General features: G+C 37.1%; 2 protein-coding genes and 1 long non-coding RNA gene across 4 annotated transcripts in view; all 3 read right to left on the bottom strand.

Annotated features, from left to right (window-relative positions):
- Positions 1–848: 848 nt before the first annotated feature.
- LOC125280270 (gastrula zinc finger protein XlCGF57.1-like) lies at positions 849–3317 on the bottom strand. The gene has a single exon (XM_048210676.1). It carries the CDS (start codon positions 2833–2835, stop codon positions 1183–1185), a length of 1653 nt encoding a protein of 550 aa, XP_048066633.1. The 5' UTR covers positions 2836–3317; the 3' UTR covers positions 849–1182.
- A 9961-nt stretch (positions 3318–13278) lies between these two features.
- The window catches only part of LOC125280196 (gastrula zinc finger protein XlCGF57.1-like), a 28910-nt gene continuing 18720 nt past the window's right edge, over positions 13279–23468 (bottom strand). For both annotated transcript variants that reach the window (XM_048210557.1, XM_048210565.1), the window contains exon 3: positions 13279–17291. In XM_048210557.1, the coding sequence (XP_048066514.1) occupies positions 15472–17291 (1820 nt within the window). In that variant the 3' untranslated portion in view covers positions 13279–15471. The remainder of the gene's footprint in view (positions 17292–23468) is intronic.
- LOC125280529 lies at positions 21502–22252 on the bottom strand. The gene is made up of 2 exons (XR_007187641.1): positions 22071–22252; positions 21502–21734 (listed from the first exon to the last, which is right to left on the bottom strand). It is a non-coding gene; the product is annotated as an uncharacterized LOC125280529 (long non-coding RNA).

Below are 23468 nucleotides of genomic sequence, written 5' to 3' on the forward strand. Positions count from 1 at the left end.
CGGATGGTGCAAAAGAATAGGGATAGGACTCGGGAACAAATCATGTTCATGGATGCGATTATTAACGTTACTGTAGCATGAAGCAGAGCAGGAGCGAGTGTTGTGGGAGCTGAACGAGGAGCTGGAGTGATTGAGCAACACACGCCTCACAAGCAGCGGGACTTTTATTACGACACAATCGCCGGCGCCGCTTCCGCTTTTCCGGTCATGAGTACGAGCAAAGATATGATACCTCTTTGGTATGAGGTAACGCAGCTCTGTTTATTATTAGGTACATTTGAGCGTGTTAAAAATAAAGCTGCATCTGATTATGCTATGTTAGCTACTTCACAAAATAGTGTTTTTCTCTGAGGCATGGTAAAGCATGGTACTCGCAAAAAATCAAGAAAATTAGATTTAAACAATAAGACTAAACGTATTGAGCTATATAACAATAATTAGTTGTCTGTCTATAAATATATCAAAACAGTTGTTCCCTTGTCTATTAAAACATGTAAATATTAAAGCATCTTTGGTGTTTCCATGTTTCTACAAAATAAAACCGTAAACCGAGGGTAACGCGGGTATGACGTAATTGACAGGTGACTCCTCACACGTCCCGGAGTCTTGGATAAAACTGCAATTTTCTCATGATTTACAAATAATTGGAAACATTTGGGATATTTTAAGTACTCAAGTGAACAAAATATATAATACTGGCCTAGTGGTTTTTGGATATTTTACAGCAAAAATACTACATATTGCACCTTTAAGTTATGTTTTAACAGCGGGGGGCAAGCACGTTTTCACACAGGGCCATGTGGATTTGGATTTTGTTTTCCCTTCATAATAAAAACTGCATGTTGTGTTTACTTGTGTTATATTTGATTAATATTTAAATTTGTTTGATGATCTGAAACATTAAAGTTTGACAAACATGCAAAAAAATAATAAAATCAGGAAGGGGGTAAGCACTTTTTCACACCACTGTACACAGAGTTACCTAGGTGTTTTCGGCACTATGTAAAGGTGCATTTACGCCATATCGTAATTACTGTAACTACGTGATCACAATCTCTACGATTGTCTTGAAAAGTGGTTCATGGACGTCTTCAAGATAAAACATGATATAAACTCATCAGATCACCCACCCCTACAATCAACCAACAAAATGTCCCGTCACTCATCATGGCTGTTAGGAAACTAAGTGGTTTCTCGACTAAGTGGTTTCTCCACTGCATGGATCTTCATGTGAAGCTTCAATTTACTTTTATAAGAGAAACTCTTTCCACACTGATCACACGTGTGCAGCTTCTCTCTGCTGTGGATCCTTTCATGTGTTTTCAGATGTGATGAACAACTGAATCTCTTGTCACAGTGTGAACACTTATAAGGTTTTTCTCCAGTGTGAATTCTCTGGTGTAATTTTAAATGTTTCGCTGAAATAAAGGTCTTCTCACACTCAAAGCACATGTACTCTCTCACACCAGTGTGTATTTTCTGATGTCTCTGTAAACTTTGCAGCAGTGAAAAACTCTTTCCACACACAGAACATGAATGTGGCTTCTCCTTCGTATGAACTGTCAGATGTTTCTTCAGGTTTGATGACCCAATAAATGTTTTGCCACAGTGATCACATGTGTGCGTCTTCTCTCCAGTGTGGATCCTCATGTGAGCATTAAGATTTTGTCTGTGAGTGAATCTCTTTTCACATTGAACACACATGTATGGCTTCTCTCCGGTGTGAACTCTCATGTGAAGCTCAAGACTTGATTTATCTTTAAAGCTCTTCCCGCACTGATCACATGTGAACGGCTTCTCTCCAGTGTGGATCCTCATGTGAAGCTTAAGATTTTGTTTGTTTGCGAATCTCTTTTCACACTGTTCACACATGAAAGGCTTTTCTCCAGTGTGGATTCTCATGTGACTCTTCAGGCATCCTGAATCCTTGAAACTCTTTCCACATATATCGCATGCATACGGCTTCTCTCCAGTGTGGATTCTCATGTGACTCTTAAGGTATCCTGAATCCGTGAAACTCATCCCACATTTATCACATACGTACGGCTTCTCTCCAGTGTGGATTTTCACGTGTCTTTTATGTTTTGAAGAATCCATGAAACTCTTCCCGCATTGATCACATGTGAACGGTCTCTCTCCTGTATGAACTTTCAGGTGACGATCAAGACTTTCTTTGTATGTGAATCTCTTTTCACACTGATCACACATGAACGGCTTCTCTCCGGTGTGGATTCTCATGTGATTTTTAAGGTGTGTTGAACACGTGAAACTCCTCCCACATTGATCACATACATGCGGCTTCTCTCCAGTGTGGATCCTCCTGTGAATCTTAAGGTGAATTTTTTGTGTGAAACTCTTCCCACACTGATCACATGTGAACAGCTTCTCTCCAGTATGAACTGTCAAGTGAGTCTTAAGACTTTGTTTGTATGGGAAACTCTTCCCACATTGATCACATGTGAACGGCTTCTCTCCTGTGTGGATCTTCATGTGTTTCTTAAGATGTATTTTTAGTGCAAAGCTTGTCCCACATTGATCACATGTGAACGGTTTCTCTCCTGTGTGAAACCTCATGTGTTGATTAAGATTTGATTTTTGTGTGAAACACTTTCCACACTGATCACATGTGAATGGCTTCTCTCCAGTATGAACTCTCATGTGCTCATCAAGATGTTTGGTTGATATACTCTTTCCACACTGAGTGCAGGTTGTGGATTTCTTTGCTCTTCTTTTCTTTAAAACTTTCTTTTTAGTCTTTGAGCGACTCAAATGTTTTTCTCCAGGTTTGTCATGATGTTTCTCCTCCACTTCACTCAGTTCTTCACTCTCCTCCATCAGGTCTGGAAATGAAGGAAAATAATTTCATTTTCAGTACATCAAAATAATTCAAAGAGAGAAATATGAAGTGAGCCCTGATGTAATAGCAGAAAGTAGGCAACTTCTATAAAATACAACATTATAATTTTGATAAAATTAGTATGTCCCTGAAACATTCCATAAATGAGGTACATTGATCTTGTTCCAGAATTTTTTTAATTAATCACAACTAACATTTCTTTTTCTTCCAGGATTAACATTCACATGCTTTTGAAAACTAAATATCCCCAACACTTGGGCCAAAGTGTGTCTGAATCATGTCTGAACATGACATGAGATATGAGAGATCACTCTCTTTTCGATTGTGATAGCAAAATGCATCACAGACAAATGGTTGAATTTTATATATAGTACGGGTAATAACGGTGTGGTTCTTGAAGTAGATAAACTTATATTTTCGCTATTAGTAAAGACACTGCTGCCATTTAGTGTTGTCAAAAGTACCGACTTCGGTACCTAGTCGGTACTGAAATTTTAAAAACGTGACGCTTTGAGCGCTGTTGAGTGGATTCGTAAACATCTCTGATTGGCCGTTGTTTTCACAGCTCATCGGATATGTCTGTGATAGGCTTCAATTATCAACGCTGTAAAAACGTTGTAAATAGTCATCAATTAATCTCTTCACTAAGCACTTACACAGATACACATGGGAGCGTTTGAAAGCAGGCGTCTATCGCGGATCGGTCCACTGTTAGACGCCTGCTTTCAATCGCTCGCGCTCCCACTTTCAAAACGCTTTCAAATTCAAACACTTCCGTGTGCTTTCAAATGCTCCCACGCGTTGATCATTGTAGCCAATCACAGGCATATCCGATGAGCGCGTCAACACAATGGCCAATCAGAGATGTTTATGAATCCGCTCAACAGCGCTCAAAGCGTCACGTTTTTAAAATTTCAGTACCGATAGGTACCGAAGTCGGTACTTTTGACAACATTACTGCCATTAGAGATGCATATTCTCAGGTAGGCTAATTCTCATATGCTTATTCTCTCTCTCTCTCTCAACTGCGTTAATAACTGTATCAATGGTATTATTCTGTTATCAAGAGTCAAGCCTTCGTTAATAGTTTTAAAATGACGTTTTGGAATTAGCAACAGTGGCTTGGGATAAGCTGTGTAAGAACACACACACAAGAGTGTTTTAAGGACAAAAACCTGACAAATGTCTTGAAATACAACATCGGAACAGTGTCTTGAGGTGTGGTAACCGTAGTATAAGCGGAATAATTGACTCCAGGCCATTGAATTCTGCACATCCGAGGTGTAACCCCCCTGCATTACCACCTCGGGAGTGCATTATTTGCTAAGAATTCAATGGCCTGTCGTCAATTATTCCTTACTGCATAAACAGCTGGAAAGATAATGCCTATATAGCAATAATAAACAGTATGTGTATTTTTTTATTTTTTATTTCTGTAGTACAGACAGCAGAACCGGTAATGTTGGTAATTCATAATTTAGCTCTGGGGCCCATTTAATACCGGGTTTCGGTACCCATTCAGGGCTCGCAAAATTTCAAAATCCCTGGTAGCCCTTTAGGCAGGAACTGGAACTTAGATTTTGGTAGCCCGAAAAGTACTCAACTAGCCAAAATAAATAAAAATACAATTTATGATGTAGAAAATTGGAAAAGTTGAAAAAGTTGAAATATCAATCAAAAACAAAAACATAAATATGCACTTGGTCCTAATTGAACTAAAATTTCTATGAATTTCCATCCTGGCCTTTTTTTTGGCTTAGTAGAACTGAAATACGGGTGTGAATCCATGCGCCTCTTAACGTTTTCATGCACACACACGTGTCATTGATTTTCGCAATGTTCTCCACTGTGCATGCAGAAAAAAAAAAGTGAAAGTGAAAGCGACACACTTTTATGGGGGGTGGCAGGACAAACTGTCTTTCCCAAACATCAGAAGAAGAAACACTAGAGATGTGCAGATCTGCTCTAACATCATCGTAATCTAATGTTAAAAATCAATCACCCACCCAACCCTATTATTTTCTCTGAACTTATGCGCACCCAATCGTCACATTACAATTATTCAAATTCTTAGAATGAACATTTAAAGCAAAAGTTCTTCTTTGGCAAAATTACATTTCCTTAATAGTTGAAACACAATCTTAAATTGCCAGTGTTTCCATCACTGCAACTTCACGAACATACACACAAGACAATAAATATGTTGAACCCAAGCTAAGGCTGGATATATAGGCTTTATTAGTTTACTGTCTTATACACACAGCGCTTCACAGAGTTACACAGCTGTTGCCCGGCAAGCAATTGGTCCTGGTTAATTATTTCAGTAAAAAAAACTCCCACACATTACATTTCTTTCCTTTTGGTTAATTTTTAATTCTCCGTTTTGAAATTTCTTTTGGATCTGTTTTGCCTTCACATGCCTAAACAGCAAGTGCATAGCTTATAAGAGTCTCCAAGTTAGTGCCTGAAGAAAAATTTTGCTTTAAACATATTCATATTTCCAGTCATTATGTTGGATAACTCTTATAAGAAGAATATATGTTAAGCATGTGTAAATAGGTAAAGCTGTTAAGTTATTATCTATTATTTAGTTTGAACTGGTTGACAGATAAGAATAATTTTTCTCAAACCTCCATTTACTGACCATTTATTGAAAACGAACAAGAACATTAATTTGTACCATTTTATAGTTTAACTGCATATCTAAATGTGAAGAAGTGCTTGAATCTTTCTAACATGAATGTTGTTCATCATCATGAATGAATGAAGAATAAACACCAACCTCTTTGTTCTTCAGTATCTTCAGTGTGTTTCATTCTGCAGGGTTCTGGATCACTTATGTTCTCACTGTCCTCTTTAATAAACTCAGTCTTTGCAGATTTCAGCTCTTCCTGATGCTCGTCTGATGGGGACATTCCAGCATTTATTGGTAAATTACAGTGGGAGGAGCTTCACTGACGATGTGATTGATGTGTAAGGAACGTTACTGATGATGTGCATACAGTGGGAGGAGCTTCACTAAAGATGAAATGCAGTGGGAGGAGCTGATCTGACAAAATAAAAAAATATATCAGTTACTGTGTTTTTATACTAATGAAGAACAGAATATAAATAATGGAATGTCAATAATGGTAAAAAACAAAACAAAACAAAAAACAGATCAAAGCACCAACAAATACCTCAGTCTGTTGACACTAATGAAATAAACTTAAGTAGATTTTGAAAAACTCTATTTGGAAGTTAGTCGGGCCGAAACCAACAACAAACATGTAGCCAATCAGCATTAAGGGGTGTAGCTATAATGTTGAGGAGAGAGAATGAGTAAGAGGGAGATTTGAAAGAAAAAACTCCAGAAGGAGAAATTATAAGACAATACAAAAGAGCTCAAACCAATATCACTGGAATGAAGATTTATGACTGGGCAAGATCTTTGGGACCCGCATTAAAGGTGCCCTAGAATTTAAAATTGAATTTACCTCGGCATAGTTAAATAATTAGAGTTCTGTACATGGAAATGACATACAGTGAGTCTCAAACACCATTGTTTCCTCCTTCTTATGTAAATTTGATTTGTGCAAAAGACCTCTGAAAAACAGGTGAATCTCAACATAACACCGACTGTGACGCAACAGTTGGGATCATTACTATGTACGCCCCCAATATTTGCATATGCCAGCCCATGTTCAAGGCATTAGACAAGCCGGTATTAACATCTGGAGCAGCACAGCTGAATCATCAGACTAGGTAAGCAGGCAAGGACAATAGTGAAAAATGGCAGATGGAGCAATAATGACTGACATGATCCATGATATCATGATATTTTTAGTGATATTTGTAAATTGTCTTTCTAAATGTTTCGTTAACATGTTGCTAATGTACTGTTAAATGTGGTTAAAGTTACCATTGTTTCTTACTGTATTCACGGAGACGAGAGCCATGTCGTCATTTTAATTTTTAAACGCTTGCAGTCTGTATAAATGCACCTTCATTCTTTATAAATCTCTCCAACAGTGTGTAATGTTAGCTTTAACCCCGTTAGCCACACATAGGCTACTATCAAACTCATTCAGAATCAAATGTAAACATCCGCAAAATAAATACCATACTTACATGCAGCATCACAAACACTTTGTAAAGATCCATTTTAAGGGTTATATTAGCTGTGTGAACTTTGTTTATGCAATGTATTATAGAGTTGCGAGCTTGGGGGCAGGGAGCGCAAGCATTTAAAGGGGACACGCACAGAAACGGCACATTTTTAATTATGCTCCAAAATAGGCAGTTAAAAAAATTGTATAATAAAAAATCTATGGGGTATGTAGAGCTGAAACTTCACAGACACATTCTGGGGACACCTTAGACTTATATTACATCTTGTGAAATAGGGTTCTAGGGCACCTTAAATATTAGAAAAGCTTTCCAGCGCTGGAGAGAGCTAAGCAGGACCTGCTTTGATTACTCTTCAGAAACACTGGGTTTGAGTGTCATAATTGTCTGGAGCTGATGTGCTGTTGGCGACTAACAACAAACTCTTATTTGTATTTACTCTAGTGTACTGTACATACATTTTTTGTCATTCGTTCATCATCTGCGCTTTATTTTTCGCAAATTATTTTGTTGCACATCAGCTGTGATAAACAGACATCCACTCTCGCATTGCGTGCGTAACAGGGTTGTAACGATATACCGGTATGACGGTATATCACGGTATGAACATGTACATCATATCGTGTACATTTGGTTATTTACGGTATTGCAAAAAAATAATAAAACGCAGAATCTCACCATAGACAACTTTCCACTTCACTAATGTGGATGCAAAGTACCTGCAAAAGAAGGAAATGCATCGAACATGTTCACCTATGTTCGAGAACACCATCTGTGCAGATGCAAGTATGTTCCATTTAATACAACTTAAGTCGTATGATGTGCGTGATGGAGAGGGAATCCTGGAATCCAATCATAAAAATGGAATGTACAGTATAACGCAGCGATGTAAAAAAAATGTAAACGTATATGCTTTTTAAACACAAATGATTGCCTTGCAATTGCTTCTGTCTTCCGTATTCTTCCAAAATCTTACGCTGTATGTCCTACGCCTTCCCTATTCAACTTGTGGAACAAACGCAGCGCCAGTTCCATTTTTTCCGTAAGTAGAATAGGGAAGGCGTAGGACATACAGCGTAAGCTATTTGAAGAATATGAAAGTGCGGTTTTGGCAGAACCACTTGTAAGGCGATCATTTGTTTATATAAAGCATATACATTTACATTTTTTTCATTCGTTTCGCTAGATAAGGGGAACTTGGGTAAAATTGGTTCGGACTTCTGATAAATTCAGACTTTCCAATAAATGTGCAATAAATTAATGTTTGCGAATTTTAAGCAGCGACATGATATTGACAACCAACGATTGTCAACTTACAACATTTTTCACAGTCGATGAAAATAGGCAAGTATTGTTTTAATGGTATATTTACTTGTGAATGTCCACTGAATGTCAAATGTAGTGTGATTAACAAGGCTTTTGAATACGGATGTCCAAATGTGCGAATATAAAACCAACTTTGCCCAAGTATAAGGGGATGGGGGGTGAATAAATGATCAGGAAATTTTATTTGAAAGTGAACTAATCCTTTAATATTGATGATCCTCAGACTATCAACACTCATTCAACAAGACATTCAGATCATCTCACTTTATTTTGAGTGTTTGCTGTTAGAAACTGATTATTAATCAGGATACTAAAAGCCTATAAAAGTGCTCTATTAAAAGATAATACTGTAATTTCTCACATTATGACTTTAAAGCAACAATAACACAAAAACACTAATAACACTCAGATAAATAACTTCCCTACATAACCATATATCCTAATTAATGTAAATATAGTTCTTACTAATAACTACATTCAATGTAATAAGGTAATTAGATCATTAACATGTTAGTTTTGTACAGAAACCTACAATGATCATACAACTTTAAAAATAAAACACCACCACAAAGCAATAATGTTTCCAGTGTCAAACTATGTATTGATCTATAGATTTAAATAAATGTCTCACCTGGCTCATTATAAGCTCAATGTAAAGTGTTTAGCAGTATCTGTTCCAGTACATTTGACCAATGTAAAGTAACTAAGACGTTTAATCTGTCAGAGGAGCATAAATGAAATGGCAGCAGCAACATTAGACCGATTCCCATCAATTCCCCTCACAGATCTATTTTTTTTTTTTTTTTTTTACTTTTGACTTGACTTTCAGGAAAAGTTCTCACCCAAACATCGAAAAAAAAAAAAAAAAATCACACAAAAGCAGACAAAATCGCGCAGGTCTGAATGCGTATTTCCTCACATGTTCACTGCTGCACTAAATGTTTGTTTCAGTAGGAAGACGCCAGAAAAGACGCTCAAGAGGCGCTGTGCTCGATGAAAACAACACAGAAATGAGACTGTGAAATGTCGCTTAAACAAACTGTATAAAGTGTGTTTGATATTTGTGTAAATATGCGAAAAACCGTAAACTGCTCACCTCACCTCAGAAGACTTGTCGGTCGACGCTGACTTATAACGGAACGCAAGTACGGGTCGCTGCAGCTCGGAGTAATGGGCGTGTCAAATGTTTGTTTCAGGTTTCTCATTGGTGAAAGGAGCTTCTTGTTGGTCAATCTGAATCTGTGCAAGGAGAAAATACGTTAGCGATGTCACGTGTCTGGAAAAATGACAGTGCAGCTGCAGAGATAACACGAGCTGTCCAAAACACTTAAAATAATATTATAAAAAGTTTCAAGAAGCTTGTAAGCACAGTGATTCACTCATTTCAGGTGCTTAGAGGGATGTGTCTGGTATTAACTTGGATAATTTGGATTTAAATATTAATTCATATGAAATATTTAGGCTATTGTAGAACATCAAATATGACAATTCAATTGAAATACTGCTTGTAATACAAGTTTAACATTTTATGAGAACAGAAATTTAAGAACTCACATCTCTTGACTACAATGGTAAAATGTTGATGCATGAATATTTTTCAAGAGTATTGTCAGTATGCATATGTTTTATTTATTTATGTATTAGATTTTGTCTTAAGTGCTCTTTATTATTGGAGAACACTGGGCAATTGACTTAGCAATTATAATGTTTGGGTCTACATGACAGCTTATAAAGTTAATAATGACTATGGATGTAGATGCAAAGTCAACGTGCTCTCAAGTGTTCATGGACCAGATTTCATCATTTAAATATGTTGAAAAGCTTACGTTGTCACAGTCATTGTTTGTCTTGGCTTCACTGAACTACACTTCCCATCATCCCTCCTTCAGCCCTCTTGCTCACACTCAACCAATCACGTGCACATGCCTTCAATCAGCACATTCATTACCAGACTATATAAGCATGTAATGGACTTCTCACAGAATTGTCTCAAGTGTTTCCTGTCACCTTACTCCAGCGTGTGCTCCCTGTCCTCGTGCTCCAGCGTCTGTGTGTGACTACTTACCTCTGTCATCCGTCATCAATCCGTCCACGAGATCATCCTCGTGGACGGATTGAGATCAAGACTGCTTTCACTGTCAATTTATCATCCAACAAGCCTACATATCATGCTCCCTTACGCATAACCTGATATTGCTGAGTTCAGCATGTTCCTGGGTCAACATTTTTGTTGATCCTGGAACAACATTCAAATCAACCAGATTTTACAGATTATGTCAAGTTTAGGCTTAAAATCATAAATTTGTGCTTCTACATCAGTGTTATTCATCTATCATTTCCCTCTGATTTTTGGGATAACTTATGGGTAGGGTTAGGTTTAGGGGTAGGAATAGGGTTAAGACTAAATTTTCAGACTAGAATGTTGTTCCGGGAACAACAAAATATGTTGAACGCATCTAACTCAGCAATATCAGGACGTGGCTCACTTACCTGCATTACTATTCATACCTGCTGTTTTTCAATAAACACCATTCATCGCTTAATCCTGTGTTCCTTGAGTATCTGTCCATAACATGCGTATAGTGGCCCATAGAAACAGCCGCTAATAAAACATATGTATATTTAGAAATTATCCAGCCTCCTTGTTTATTGTAAATGCAACCCTAATTCCAGAAAAGTTGGGATGTTTTTTTTAAATTAGAATAAAATGAAAACTAAAAGACTTTCAAATCAAATGAGCCAAAATTGTATTCACATTAGAACTTAGATAACATAACAAATGTTTAAATGGAAATTTTACACTTATCCACTAAATAAGCTCATTTCAAATTTGATTCCTGCTACAGGTCTCAAAAAGTTGGCACGGGCAACAAATGGCTGAAAAAGCAAGAGATTTTGAAAAGGTTCAGCTGGGAGAACATCTAGCAACTAATTAAGTTAATTTATATCATGCCTATAACATGATTAGCTATAAAAAAGGGGATGTTTTTGAGAGGCAGAGTCTCTCAGAAGTAAAGATGGGCAGAGGCTCTCCAATTTGTGAAAGAGTGCGTAAAAAGATTGTGGAATACTTTAAAAACTCCACATCTAATTGCAAAGGATTTGCAAATCTCATCTACAGTGCATAACATCATCAAAAGATTCAGAGAAGCTGGAGAAATCTCTGTGGGTAAGGGACAAGGCCGAAGACCTTTATTGGATGCTCCTGGTCTTCAGGCCCTCAGACGACACTGCATCACTCATCGGCATGATTGTGACAATGACATTACTAAATGGGCCCAGGAATACTTCCAGAAACCACTGTCAGTAAACACAATCCGCCGTGCCATCTGCAGATGCCAACTAAAGCAAAAAGGAAGCCACGTGTGTACATGGTCCAAAAGTGCTGTCATGTCCTCATTTAAGCCTAATTTAAAATGGACTGTTTCAAAGTGGAAAAGTGTTCTTGGGTCAGACGAGTCTAAATTTGACATTCTTGTTGGAAATCTCAGACTTTAATCTCAATCTTTTAGTTTTCATTTTATTCAAATTTAAAAAATGTCCCAACTTTTCCAGAATTCGTATTGTATTTAGCCAATGTATTGAATATAATACATTGCTTACAATGTTATTTGTTTTGATTCTAAAAATTGCATTAAACTGTATTGGCAGATACGTACAGTAATTGTTAGTCATGTATGTGTGTGTGCTACCCATGAGAAGGAGCAGAAGTGTGTGCATTTCTGTGTTTTCAAAGGACACAGGACTGTGATTCGACTGTGGTTTACTCCTAGAAACTTAAAAGGAAATCATGCAGACAGCTTGGTTGAGTTTACTGGAGTTCAAGGACATGAAAAGACAGACAGCTTGCCCCTGTGAGAAACTTAAAAGGATCTTGGAAGGTCTGGGAAAGTTACAACTTATATCAATTATGAAGATAAGAACCTAAATTCTGTAGGAAACAACAAGACTGAAGAGCTGATTGCCTCTTTGGATAATGATGTCATTAAACCCCAGACATCTAACCAGCTAACTGAATTCTGTTATAAGAACGTTCTCCAAATCTTCAGTGTTGGTTCTGGGAATGTAAAAATGTCCAGTTTTCTTGACATTAGAGGAACGTGTTTTAAAAGGTATGATGTTACTCAAACGTTCTTTCAACTTTTGATTTGAAATTCAACATTCTTGGAACGTTGATTTGTAACATTCCAAGAACATAAAAAGTCCAGTTTCCTTAATGTTAATAGAATGTTATTTAAAGGTTAGTATGATGTTCCTGAAACATTCTTATAATCATTCAAACTCCTGTTGTGAACAAACAATGAAAGAAAGAGTAATAAAAACACAAACTACAACTTTCTTCAGTCACAGCCTTAGATGAAATCAACTGAAGATAAAAGACATTAAATCTCTGAAGATCTCAGCAGAGGAGGATTTATCAACTCCACAAACAGCTTCATAGTTCATAAGATCAGTGGAATTCTGTACTATAATCAATTAGAGAATGTACATTGTGTAACTCATTAAAGTATAATTTTAAGAAATGGCTTCTTCATAATTAACAATGTGACCAATCATGCTGCTTCCTCTATTATTTAGAATTTAATTATTATTATTATTAACATTTAACCCCCCCCCAATATTTGTTCATATTCATGGTGTCTCAAAATCATATCAAGATATTATGACACAAAAACATATTTCAAAATCTGAATTGCAATTTTCCTAATTTTGAGAAGTGTTATGGAGAATTCCCAGACTGGAATAAGCCTATGAATGTTTCTATTTGCAATATAGTACTGTGTTAAAGAATCAGTTGTCAAAATAGCCATTAAAAGGTAAACATGAGATGGCAGAGGCTGAAAACTGCAAGCGTTATGCATGCTTCACTATGTGTGTGGTAAATAGAGGTCTGCTACCCGACGGCTCCCGAAGAACTTGTGGGTTTGGGTTAATGTTTCATGAATATCCTTAGGTTCGGGTCGGGTTTGTAACTAAGAAAAACTATGTAGGCTATACAGACAATATTCCTCTTTATTCTTTAGAAAAATACAGAAGAGCAAGATGAAATTGTGCCACGTATACCATGAGCTGTGGTGACCTTTGTGACCCTAGCAGTCTTGGTCAGCTAGAACAAACAGATTTATGTCTGAACACGTTGAAGGTCTCTTGAAACCAAGTCTATATATTTCAGACATCAAACACAGACATTAGAGAATACCTGGAAAGAACATTTCAACAAACATTTCAAATCATTTCTATGGTTGCATATACTTGAAATAAATCATTAAAATCGTTTAAGACATAAAAGGTTGAATATTGATTAATACCTTTATCATAGTCACTCATGTCCACTTACTAAAAAAGGATATATATTGAAGCAGCACTGGATTACAGAATCCACCCCCTTCAATGCACATTTTCTACTACTTGATTTAAATGTTTATAACATTGTACGATATGATAAATGAATGAAATGATATATGAATTAAATGAAAAGCGATAGCAAGTCAAGTGGCCACGTTGCTGTCTCTGTGCGTCTCTCTGAATCATACACATTTTCTACCACTTGATGTGCAGTCGTGGCCTAGTGGTTAGAGAGTCGGACTTGTAACCCAAAGGTTCTTTCTTCCACCCTCAATACCATGACTGAGGTGAGACTCTTGAGTAGAGGTCGATCGATATGGGTTTTTCTCTGGCTGATGCTGAAATTTAGAAATCAGAGCAGCCAATGGCTGATATGTTTGTCCAATTTTCTTTTTCCCCCTCATAAAATCTAATAGTTAAGTTATATGAAATTGATGCAGAAAACTGCTTAAATTAAACATTTAATTAATAACACAAGCCTCTCCAATCAGTGCACTAAAAATAATGTATATGTTAAATTATACACACAAAACAGGTAATCAAATATCTAGACTGTCAAATAAACTTAGTAGTAGCCTAATTCATAGTAATAATACATGGCTCAAAATTTTGAGAACCTTCTAAAAACTATTCTGAAGCATGCTTTTGGTTTATGTTTGTTCACAGATACGTATTGTAAGTAAAATGGCCATAATTAAAAAGTTATAACAATAATAAAAGAGTTCGCCCATATTACAAAGCCTGCTGCTCATATCTGTGTAAGAATGTGCTGGACACGAGCGATGACGTCATGGAGGCTATGTCGGACACGGACACATTTAATGTTAACATCCACGTTTTAGCCAGGATTTGTCTGAAATGTGTTTCTACTTTCACATGCAAATGAATTGTTGCACTAATGATATGCATGGCCGGCCGCTGGGCTCATTACCAGGTTTTGTTACCAACTGTAGCCTAAACTACAGCTGGTTGAAGTCAAGTCAAGTCACCTTTATTTATATAGCGCTTTTTACAATGCAGATTGTGTCAAAGCGGCTTTACAGTGATAACTGGTATATAATTTTGGCTGCATGGCAGCTCTTAAAGAAAATGGTGTCAATGCAGGCAGATCAAAGCACTGTTGAATCTCAAATGTCAAGTGTCCCTAACTAAGCAAGCCAAAGGCGACAGCAGCAAGGAACCCAAACTCCAACAGGTGAAATGACAGGAAGGCTCGCAGACCACATGCAGGACGATCCTCATGTACAACAGGGCATGTGTGAGTGACTTGAGCGCTTGAAAACAGCAGTCAACTTGATAGTGAACAGGTGTTAAATTCGTTTCTTCGTTTGGTGCCGTTTTTCCACCCAAAGGAGTGTATTTTGAAAGGCAGCAGAATGCGGAAAATAAAGTATAAACGGGCCTTTATGGCGATGGAAAGACAATTGCGCCTACCTATTTTTTTTTTTAAAAACTGGGCCGATATATCAGCCAGCTGATCAATCAGTCAACCTCTAATTACGTCTGCATTTTCCAATTATGAAAACATGATAAAAAACGGAATCGAAACTTCTCTCACAGATCTATTGCTAGCTCACATTGAATTATTATTCAAATACACCACCAAGCATGAAAGACACACGATGGAGATAACTGGAGGCCAGTCAACACTACCATCTAGTGGCCACTAATTGCTGTAGTTTTATTATTAAATTATTACAAAGATGTAAAAAATAACAATCTCTATGATTATCTTGAAAAGTAGGTCGTAGATGTCTTCAATAAAATCAACCCACACAATCAACCAACAAAATGCCCCGTCACTCATCATGGCTGTTAGGAAACTAATTGGTCTCTCAACTAAGTGGTTTCTCCACTGCATGGATCTTCATGTGTATCTTCAGGTGACTTTTACAAGAGAAACTCTTTCGGCACTGATCACACATGTGTGGCTTCTCTTTACTGTGGATCCTCTCATGTGTTTTTAGATGTGTTGACCGACTGAATCTCTTGTCACAGTGTGAACACTTGTAAGGTTTTTCTCCAGTGTGGATCCTCTCATGTGCTTTCAGAGATGATGAACAACTGAATCTCTTGTCACAGTGTAAACACTTGTGAGGTTTTTCTCCAGTGTGAATCCTCTCATGTCTTTTCAGATGTGCCGAAGCACTGAATCTCTTGTCACAGTGTGAACACTTGTAAGGTTTTTCTCCAGTGTGAATCCTCTGGTGCAGTTTTAAATGTCCAACTGAAATGAAAGTCTTCTCACACTCAAAGCACATATAAGCTTTTACACCAGTGTGTATTTTCTGATGTTCCTGTAAACTTTGCAGCAGTGAAAAACTCTTTCCACACACAGAACATGAATGTGGCTTCTCCTTCGTATGAACTGTCAGATGTTTCTTCAGGTTTGATGACCCAATAAATGTTTTGCCACAGTGATCACATGTGAACGGCTTCTCTTTTGTGTGGATCCTCATGTGAGCATTAAGATTTTGTCTGTGAGTGAATCTCTTTTCACATTGAACACACATGTATGGCTTCTCTCCGGTGTGAACTCTCATGTGAAGCTCAAGACTTGATTTATGTTTGAAGCTCTTCCCGCACTGATCACATGTGAACGGCTTCTCTCCAGTGTGGATCCTCATGTGAAGCTTAAGATTTTGTTTGTTTGAGAATCTCTTTTCACACTGTTCACACATGAAAGGCTTTTCTCCAGTGTGGATTCTCATGTGACTCTTAAGATATCCTGAATCCTTGAAACTCTTTCCACATATATCGCATGCAAATGGCTTCTCTCCGGTGTGAATCCTCATGTGTATCGTGAGGTTTGTTTTTTCTTTGAAACTAAACCCACATTGATCACATGTGTACGGTTTCTCTTCAGTGTGGATTTTCATGTGTCTTTTATGTTTTGAAGAATCCATGAAACTCTTCCCGCATTGATCACATGTGAACGGCCTCTCTCCAGTATGAACTTTCAGGTGATGATCAAGACTTTGTTTGCATGTGAAACTCTTTTCACACTGATCACACATGAACGGCTTCTCTCCGGTGTGGATTCTCATGTGACTTTTAAGGCGTGTTGAATCTATGAAACTCTTCCCACATTTATTGCATACATGCGGCTTCTTTCCAGTGTGGATCATCATGTGAACCTTAAGGTGTATTTTTTGTGTGAAACTCTTCCCACACTGATCACATGTGAACGGCTTCTCTCCATGAACTCTCAAATGAATGTCAAGACTTCGTTTGTATGGGAAACTCTTCCCACATTGATCACATGTGAACGGTTTCTCTCCAGTGTGGATCCTCATGTGTTCCTTAAGATGTATTTTTAGTGCAAAGCTTGTCCCACATTGATCACATGTGAATGGTTTCTCTCCTGTGTGGAACATCATGTGTTTCTTAAGATTTGATGTTTGTGTGAAGCTCTTCCCGCATTGTTCACATGTGAACGGCTTTTCTCCGGTGTGGATTCTTGTGTGCACATCAAGATGTTTGGTTGATATGCTCTTTCCACACTGAGTGCAGGTTGTGGATTTCTTGTCTCTTCTTTTCTTTACAAATTTCTTTTTAGTCTTTGAGCGACTCAAAGGTTTTTCTCCAGGTTTGACATGATGCTCCTCCTCCACTTCACTCAGTTCTTCACTCTCTTCGCTCTCTTCCATCATGTCTGAAATCAAAGAAAATTAGCATATTTTTTAAGCATAAAACAAATAAATTATATGATCATCGTCAAAAGTCAAAGCATTATAAACCACGGACGTGCTCTCTTAAATGCAACTAGCCATCTTGTGTCTTTTTGACTGTATTGAAAATGAATGTCTTTGTTATGCAAAACCAGATATCTTTATCTAGAAATAAAGTATAATAATGGGAACACTGATTTTGGAGTGAGTACACTTTCATTGTGTTTGGATGCTGAATGGAGAATGATGAATTTCCATTAACTTAAATATTCATTTGTACCTCACATTTAGCTATCGAATAGCTTCAGAAGTCTTGGATTATAGTGCACAAACGTTATGGTGCTTTACAATGTTTTTCATGCCTGTGGTGGAGCTTAAACACTCCCCTTTTTTGAATAAAAAACTCCCCTAGAGTTAAACAGTTGAGTTTTACAGTTTTTTTTTTTAATCAATTCAGCCGATCTCCAGGTCTGGCCGTACCAATATTAGCATAGCTTAGCATAGTCCATTGAATCTGATTAGATTCCAGCGTAATAATCAAGGAACTTTGCTGCCGTACCATGGGTGCAACTTTTCATTTTCTGTCGGTCTTAGTACACGATGTAACTACAGAAGAGTCAAGTGGTAAATAGGAAAAATATTGAAACTCTTTGGTCATTTTTGAGCGAGATGCTAACAGTCTAATCAGATTCAATGAACTATGCTAAGCTATGCTAAAATGGTACCACTAGACCCGGAGATCGACTGAATGGATGCAAAAACGGTAAAACTCAACTGTTTAACTCTAGGGGAGTTGGAAAATAAGCCTGTTTTCAAAAAAGGGGAGTGTTCCTTTAACAATAACACAGAATACTACGTACAACATGGGACGTTACTGAGAAGCTGCAGCCATGACGGGGGATTTTTGGAGTTTGAATCTCCCGAGTGCAGTATAGACATGAAAATTACACTTTTTTCCCGCTACACCAGTCATTTTGCCAAGATACATCTGATTTATTATTTTTATGTATCAGTCATAGGAGAGAAACTGGAAAATGTCTTTATGCCATCTGTCTGTGTTTCTCTGAAAAAGTACATTAAATTTAGGCATTATGAAGACTGAAGAACTTACAATTTCTTACAAGGTAGAAACATGTTGGTTATTAATAGAATATATCGCATTGCTTACATGGGGCATAGTCCACTTCCATATGGACTTGTGCCGATATTCGGTAATGCTATATATTACGATAATGAATATGCACAATATTGTTATTGTGGGCACTTCAAAATACCATAAATAATAATTTATTACCAATTATTAAAAGTTTTATAATGCATTTTTAAGAATACTTTCCCCATCAACCGTATAAAATGGACAACACCGCTGTATTCACGCGCTCAGATGTAAACAAGCCCCAACGTGCATGAGATTAAATGAAAGTGCTGAATGAAAGTGCACATTTACTCTCTGACAGCAGAGGGCGCTGATGTAACAGCGGAATGCAGCGGTTACCCCGGAAACCCTGCAAACAAAGCAACTGCACAAGTGAAGATTTTAAAATGTGTCAAACAGCCATTCTTTTTTCTTTCTTATTTTTTGTAATCTCAACGTTGTTCATCACAGCACCAAATACTTAATAGGCTATTTATTTTAAAACTTAAACTTTTTTATATTTTAATCTGGACTACAACATTCCCTAATGATTAGAAATTTTCTGATTATTTGTTATTGTTCAGTAAAACTTTGAGACATATGGCTTCATTAGTAATGTTAATTCATTATTACCAAACTGACAATGAAAAATACTTATAAAGCATTCATTATTCTTAGTTAATGTTAATTACGTAGTTATTGTGTAATAATATTTCTAAAATCAAAAGAACTTATTTAAATGGACCTGAGATAAGAAATACAATTGAGCATTGTTAGTTTTAACTATTACCAAAAAATACTCTGTAACAAATGTAGCTATTGCTCAATCTTAGTTAATGTATTAAATAATGAGACCTTATTGTAAAGTGTTACCTGTTGTTCTTTATAGCCTAATTCTTTCGCACTTTGATCTGTTTGAAAGTTTTACTTTGTTTTTTGTGTATTGTATCATTCAGAGTTCTTTTTTGTTATTGCAAAGAGTTCTTAAACCTGTTATACTATGACAACACTTTTTTTGCAACGTATTTTAATATTGTGATAATACTTGTTGATGAATATGATGATTATGCAATTACTCTATTTTGTTTAAAGTTGTTTTGGCTTTGTAGTAGTTTTATGTAACCCAATTAGTGATGATGCATTAAAATGTATTAAAATGATGTAATGTAGAAAAGCAAACTAATGATATTAATTGCTATTATGTATGCATGTATACTTAACCATGTTAAAGTAATTTGTATATGACTACTTTACTTACAGTATATGTTAACTATTAAACTGTGGTGTATAGTATATTAAAGTAACATAGAGTAGAAAACATTTATGTATTAGATACAAGAGAATTGTAATGTTGTAGATAAGGCATGTTTTACAGACAAAAACGAGACGGACACAGAGGAGAAGAGCCAAGAGGAGAGCTAACAGGAGGAAAAGCAGGCTACGTCAGAAACACCTTAAAAGGATGGTGGAAGACTTGGCAGCTCTCCAACTGATGACAGCAGAAGAGAATTTAACATTGGCAGTGAACTGTTTGAGTATAAAAGACTGACGAGAAGACTGGCCAGACAGATACTGATTGAGCAGTGTCTCTCGACGCGAGAAACCCAGCTTTTTACACCTTTGATTGAAACTTTGCTTTGTTTTGGTAACTTTGTTAATAACCTTTGTTTGCCTTTACTTTTTTTAAATTGTAATTAAAACTATTACTACATTAATTGCAAATAATTGTCTACCGATATTCTTATTACTAAACCCTTGAGCATGAACAGACCACAGAGAAGTCTTCTGAACATATTGTATGTATTGTTTGAATGCTTATGATTTAGGTCAGATTTGACTTACTCAACCTAACCTGAGAATAATAAATAATAAGGTTAAAGGTGTTAAGGTAAAAGTTACCCACCATAAAACATGGCGCCCAACGTGCTTTAATTGTTCAATTACTGGCCAGAATTTAACAATTAAGTGTTCGCTTTTAGCGTGTAAATTGTTTTGCTTAAGGATAAAGTTGTAGTTTGAAACAACTAGAAGATAAATCACCAAGTAAACGACGACTAGAGAAACCAAGTCGGAAAGAAATAATCTGAGAGATTGTTTAAAAGTAACCCAGAAAGGGTTGAATGTGCACATAATACATTGATTTAAGAGTTAAGGAAAGGACTAAGAAGTCTCTTTAAGAAGAGATTTTACTATGGCAGTGAAAGCCCAAGACAAATCCAGCAATATGTTTATACAAGTTTATACATGGGGAGATTCTCGTGTATTAGGATGGCAGGAAATTCCTTACAAGCAGAGACGTCGGTCCAGGAAACGGAACCAGGAGAAATACTTCTGTGGCTCCCCTCAACAGAAGGACTAAAAGCAGGGAAATTTAAGGAAAGTGAAGTAGGTCTGGCAGTCATACAATGGATGCAGGAATTAGGGAGGAATCGTGCTTGTACTATACAGTTACAGTGTAAAATGCCAGAAGCAGAAAATATAATAGCTACTATTAGTAAAAGGGATCAAGGCAAAATAGAAATTTTTGGTATGACCGGTAAAGCACTAAACAAAGTAAGAGGAGATATACCGGATATGGAAAAAGTCAAGAAATATCAGCTTGGCATTAATGACTTTGAACAAGCAGCAGAGATTAGATTAACTCTACCAGTAAATGAAGAGGAGGATAGAGAAAGTGTTATTACAATGGCCCATCCATATACACCTACCCCAGAATTGTACGAGTTAAACATAGGTGAAATAAGACTTTTAGTTCGTGACAGCTTAAATGAGAAAACAGAAGGAGGCATTGTAATATTAAATGGAAACAAACAAATGATAACTGGCTCTGGAATGGCTGAAGCAATTTTCAGTAGATTAGGTACTCCAGCATTACAGGAAATAGAGAAAATGAGGGCTCAGCTTGGACCCCAAAATGCAGCAACGGTCAGAATGACATCTGGGCTCCCTCAGTGGAATTTTGTGGCACATACTGTAATGACGGACTGCCGAGAAGAGCTGTGTAGGCTGGAAGCCAGGACAATAACAGCAGCCGTGATAAGAGAAACACTAAGCAGAAATGAAAGTCAGATACATATGACTTTAATGGGAACTGGGCAATTTAAACATCCTGTAACATCAGTAATAGAAGGAATAATATCAGGTATCACAGATATGTCTCAGGAAGGTCAGGTAACAATAAATTTATTAATGTCTAATGCAAATCGAGAAGAATTGGAAAAAATTCTTAAACGGAGAAATGAACAAAAACAGCCAGGATCCTCTCATCCATCTGCTCCTCAATGGGATGGCCCTAGAGTGGAAGGAGATTTACAACAGGGTGAGACGGAGTCGGAATTTGGATCTGAAATGTCAGAGCTTGGTTGTGATTCTGACACGTCAGATTCTTTGTCATCGTGTACGAATAGTGACAGTAGTAAAGCAGACAATATTGATAGAGAAGCTAGACTCCAAAATAAAAGAGGAAGTAAGCTTGAATTAAAACGAGTAACACACCAAATAGAAAATGACTGGCCTGAAGTTGTTATAAAAGGTACTAAATATAAAAATCCTACTAGTGAAAAACGAGGTTAGAACGTTAACAAAAAAGTGGGACCAGAGAATTATTCAGGATAACAATATGACTTACGGACAAATGAGGTCAGCCAGTCGCTCCCCATCGGCACGGAGAGTTGCTAGTACAGAAGGATGGTCTAAAACAGGGAAGCAAATACTGTTTCAAGAAGGATATGAATATACTAGGAAAGTAGTTAAAGAATTGGAAAAAGTGATTAAGTCACTGAAATCAGATATTAAAAGTCTGAAAAGAGAAATAGAAAAGTTACAATGTCAGAAAGCAATAACAGAAGAATACTATATTAACGGAGCCGGAGGACTGGGAGAGTGAATAATTCAGAACCAAGGAAGAGGGTCAGAATTAGATCAGCAACCCTCTGGATTTAAAACCCCAATTAGACAGTTGGAATTCGACGCTCCTCAGGAAACCAGGACAGATCAGAATAGCGTACATGCAAAACTGCTGGAATTACAGCTTACTGAAGCAGTAAGAAAGCAAGTTGGGGGCAAAAAGATGCATGAAGACCCCAGTGCATATGCAGATCGTATTATGAAAGCAGCAGAGAATGCACAGCTGAGTCGGGATGCCGCTACAAGGCTGGTACAGACCTGTACTGGGCATCCAATCTCTGCAGAAGCTTTAGGAAGAATGAGAAATTTAACAGGCACTGAAGATTTATTGAATGGGAAAAAACCCTAATTAATGCCCAAAAGGAGCAGGTTCCGTTATTAGGAATTTGGTTATCCATAGAACAGGAGATTCCTGCTACAGAAAAGGTGCCACTATTACGACAAGTTGGACGGAAAATCCCTGGAGGACAGGGACTGGTTACGTTGTTAAACAATGCGACTAGGGACAAAATTGAAGAGAAATTGGCCGAATACGACCTGGGTTCCAGGCATGTGAAAGCAATAAAGAAAATGGCACCTCAAAATATACCAAAACAGGGGCAACAGAACAAAAAGAAATTTAAAAATAATAGGTTTCAAGTTAATAAGCAGGAAGGGTTTAAAATGGTATGATACACGGTTTCAGAGTGAACAGAGAAAAATAAACAAGTTTGCTGGAAATAGACAGACCTTTAACACAACAAAGAAACCAGTGCCTAATATATCAGGGGGGAAAAAGAGCATAAGGACCCCGCTGAATACAAGCTTTAGTGGGAAGAAATGACCCCCGTAGAGAGAAGTAAAGTGATTGAAGACCGTAAGAACAAAACAAATAACTCAAAAAAAGTTAGAAGGAATAAAGTAGTCAATCAGGCAGAGCAGCAAACGCAGCTTCAGAAAGAAAAAACAGATAAAACGAGTAAGAAAGAGAGAAACGGCTCTGACCTGGCATGAAATACGGCCGGCCAGCTGAAAAACAGACTTTGTGACCCCAGAGTGAAAGAGGAAGATTGTAATTTATATATTGAAATAACAAGGGACAATTTTTTTGATTGACACAGGGGCCGAAGTGAGTATTTCA

The sequence above is a fragment of the Megalobrama amblycephala genome, linkage group LG1 (genome assembly GCF_018812025.1).
Source record: "Megalobrama amblycephala isolate DHTTF-2021 linkage group LG1, ASM1881202v1, whole genome shotgun sequence".
In the NCBI taxonomy this organism is placed as follows: domain Eukaryota; kingdom Metazoa; phylum Chordata; class Actinopteri; order Cypriniformes; family Xenocyprididae; genus Megalobrama; species Megalobrama amblycephala.